The sequence below is a fragment of the Neophocaena asiaeorientalis genome, unplaced genomic scaffold, assembly GCF_003031525.2.
Source record: "Neophocaena asiaeorientalis asiaeorientalis breed wild unplaced genomic scaffold, Neophocaena_asiaeorientalis_V1.1 scaffold742, whole genome shotgun sequence".
Classification (NCBI taxonomy): Eukaryota; Metazoa; Chordata; class Mammalia; order Artiodactyla; family Phocoenidae; genus Neophocaena; species Neophocaena asiaeorientalis.
Genome location: NW_020173724.1, coordinates 780,168 through 784,175, shown reverse-complemented (window position 1 = coordinate 784,175; position 4,008 = coordinate 780,168). Strand labels below are relative to the sequence as shown.

The following is a 4,008-nucleotide window of genomic DNA, read 5'->3' as shown; positions in this document are numbered from 1 at the left end:
GTGCAGAGCCTGGAGAAGTCTCCAGCTTGGCCCCTGCCCCATCTCCGCACCCCTCGCACCTGACTGGCACATGGCTCCCCACCCAGGTCTCCTTTGTCCGGGGCTGCTTTCCTGACTGAGATGGTGTCCTTGACCCGTGTATCCCTCCCTGTCCCCAGAGCCCAAGGTGGTGTTTGCCAAGGAGCAGCCGGCACGCAGTGAAGTGCAGGCCGTGGCGGGGGCCAGTGCCACACTGACCTGCGAGGTGGCCCAGGCCCAGACGGAGGTGACGTGGTACAAGGATGGAAAGAAGCTGAGTTCGAGCTCGAAAGTGCGTGTGGAGGCCACGGGCCGAGGGCGGCGGCTGGTGGTGCAGCAGGCGGGCAAGGCAGACGCCGGGGAGTACAGCTGCGAGGCCGGGGGCCAGAGGGTCTCCTTCCACCTGGATGTCACAGGTCAGTCCTGGAGGAGGATACTAAGCTAGCGTATTTGGAGGTGATGAGGGGATGGTCTTGTGGCCTGACAGACGGGTGTTCACTTGCCTGTAGCCTCCCAGTCTTCCACGTCCCACGTTTATAGCCATTTTCCCAGGGGGAGGTTGGATGGAGAGGGTGGGTGTGGAGGTAAGAAGGGTCCTTTGTGTCCACCTGTTTCCATGCATTAAGGCCCAGTCACAGTGTCTTAGCACCTGCCTAGAGCCTTTCTCTTGTTCCTGGCTCTCCCTGATGCATGGCGTCTGAGGTCCGCCTGGGGATATGTGACTTTCCTCTCATCGTATATCTTTCATAACTCCGACCACATGTCCTCATCCGGCAGCTCATGCCGGGTCTTAGTTTGTCAGATGGGGTTTCAACTTCCTTGATCCCGGATTAGTGGAGATCCTGGTACACAATCCAGCTTGGAATTATCTTAGGAGTGAACTTTTGATGATCAGATTCATGTTTCTGGGATGGCCTTCCTTCCTTTTCCTGGATAGGGAAGCTCCAGTTGCCTTTAGGTAGTGGAAGATAGGCCCAAGTTTTGTTGTCACGATCTTGTAAATGGAGGAAGAAAGGAGGAATGGTATAGAGTGACCTGTGCTATTTAGGGTGATCTTCTTAAATGCATAGGATTTTGTCTTTGTCTTCAAATTGTTTGGATGATGTGGGTCGGTATTCCCCGTGGCCTTATTTTGATGAATTTAGGAATGGAAAGGAAAAATTCGCTTCTGCCCCATCAGTCTGCTTTGCTAATGAGGATTGAGTGTACCAGCTGCTGTCTCTGATGGGCAAAGTAGTCTTTATTTCGTTACATTTTCCTAAAGGTTAGTGAGTGTCTCTGCCTCGTGGCTGGAAGAATGGGCAGTCTAAGAAATCAGGTAACTCATCTTGTGTGAAGAGAGTCTTAATGCTGTGTAGGGGTGGGCTGCCAATCCACATTGACTCCTAGGTGCCAACCCATAACTGTTTGAGACCGTGAGACCATAGGATGTTTTATGGATGTCTATAGATATCCCAGATCCGACCAGGCATTTCTGTAAAATGTGGCATTTGGGGAATATTAGAGAGTGTTTTTAAATAAAAGCTTTGAAACGTTGTGAAATTTGACTAAATCCTGGCCAGTGTATGAAAACTGACACAAGAAGATATAGAAATCTCAAAGAGTTGTATGACTTTTCAATCAGTAGGAAGAATAGTGAAAAATATTCTCAAGAAATACCTCGTAGTTCTCTGGTACACTCTACAAAATATCCTGAAAAACTATTATTCCATGCTTGTGGAGATGGTCTTAGAGACAGAAGAAGGAGATGCACTCCATAACTTTCTTTATGCAATGAATATGACATAGATACCAGAACCACACAAGAAAGGCAGGAAGAATGAGTGAAATTTCAGACGTATCTATTGTGGTTATCAAAGCCCAAATCATAAATTAAATGTTATTAAAAGGAATTCAGTCATGTATGCAGGGGGTAGAGATCAGTTATGAAAGTCATAGTCTAGGATTGCACCTTGAGTTGAATGTTGGCAACGTTAATAGATATAAGGCTTGACATTAAGAGATTGAATGCAAAAAATGTGATCATCTCAATGAGCACAGAATCAAATGTCTGATTAAATTTAAATGTCCTATATCGGGGCAATAATTTGATAAAATGGAGCATCAGTTCCTTCCATAATATTCTTAGCAAATTGTATAAAAGTGTTCTTTTTTTTATATTATAAAATACATATACAATAGCAGCAACAGCAACATCCCAGTTAATGGGTATCTGGAAACCCTGGTGTGAGTGACAGTACACTGACTAACCACTGAGTCAAGTATGAAGGATCATAAAATCACTGGCAAAAGTTTTCGTGAATCTAAAGTTGGAATATGCTGATGATGTGATTATCAATTCAGAGAACCCCCAAAATTATTTTTTGACTGTGTACGATTCTTGAGTAGGATTTGTGTTTAAAGAAGTCAATATGCAGAAAACATTTCTAAATCTAAGTTCATAGAAACATGGATTGCTGGGTGTATCCTGGAGGGAGAGAGGCAGTTCTTTTATATCATGGGTTGTTTTCCATGTAATAATCCTTAGTCACATTTTCCTAGCTTGTTCAGACTCCATTGGTGGTCTTTGGTGTCTGTCACTCTGGGTCTACCTGTTGCATAGGGCTGAGATAGACGAGTTATCTGTCCACTGGGGTTTTTGTGGCAGATCATCTAGATCCTTACCAAGAACACTTGAGGTTCCTGTTAGTAAGAGATGTTTCAATTCATTGAAGCAGAATAAGGGAAAATGTTGGTCACACAATAATACTTGGAATTATTTCATGGCTGAATTGTGTGTTATAAAGTTTCAGGTATCCTGGGACAGCAATTTTCACATTGATAAGTAAGCTTTCTGAACACAGATGTAGCACAATATAGAGCCATATTTTGTTGCAATGTGTGTACAAAGTTCACAAAGAACAGAGGATTACAAATTGATCAATTCCTAGGAACTATGGCAAAACTCACACAATGGAAAATAGACAAGTTGTACAGCCGATAATCATTTTTTTAAACATCTCTAATGGAGTATAATTGCTTTACAATGGTGTGTTAGTTTCTGCTTTATAACAAAGTGAATCAGCTATACATATACATATATCCCCATATCTCCTCCCTCTTGCATCTCCCTCCCATCCTCCCTATCCCACCCCTCTAGGTGGTCACAAAGCACCGAGCTGATCTCCCTGTGCTATGTGGCTGCTTCCCACTAGCTATCTATTTTACATCTGGTAATGTTTATATGACCATGCCACTCTCTCACTTCGTCCCAGCTTACCCTTCCCCCTCCCCACGTCCTCAAGACCATTCTCTATGTCTGCGTCTTTATTCCTGTCCTGCCCCAAGGTTCTTCAGAACCTTTTTTATTTTTAGATTCCATATATATGTGTTAGCATATGGTATTTGTTTTTCTCTTTCTGACTACTTCACTCTGTATGACAGACTCCAGGTCCATCCACCTCACTACAAAAAACTCAATTTCGTTTCTTTTTGTGGCTGAGTAATATTCCATTGTATATATGTGCCACATCTTCTTTATCCATTCATCTGTCGATGGACACGTAGGTTGTTTCCATGTCCTGGCTATTGTAAATAGAGCTGCAATGAACATTGTAGTACATGACTCTTTTTTTGGGGGGGGGGTACACGGGCCTCTCACTGTTGTGGCCTCTCCCGTTGCGGGGCACAGGCTTCGGACGCACAGGCTCTGCGGACATGGCTCACGGGCCCAGCTGCTCTGCGGCATGTGGGATCTTCCCGGACCGGGGCACGAACCCGTATCCTCTGCATCAGCAGGCGGACTCTCAACCACTGCGCCACCAGGGAAGCCCTACATGACTGTTTTTGAATTATGGTTTGCTCAGGGTATATACCAGGTAGTGGGATTGCTGGGTCATATGGTAGTTCTATTTTTAGTTTTTAAGGGACCTCCATACTGTTCTCCATAGTGGCTGTAGCAATTTACATTCCCACCAACAGTGCAAGAGGGTTCTCTTTTCTCCACACCCC

General features: G+C 44.7%; 1 protein-coding gene across 1 annotated transcript in view; it reads left to right on the top strand.

Annotated features, from left to right (window-relative positions):
* Positions 1-120: 120 nt before the first annotated feature.
* LOC112403294 (obscurin) overlaps positions 121-4,008 on the top strand; it is a gene marked incomplete at its 5' end in the record, with an annotated part of 111,322 nt that continues 107,434 nt past the window's right edge. The window contains 2 exon segments of the mRNA XM_024750694.1: positions 121-150; positions 153-438. Of these exon segments, the coding sequence (XP_024606462.1) occupies positions 121-150; positions 153-438 (316 nt within the window).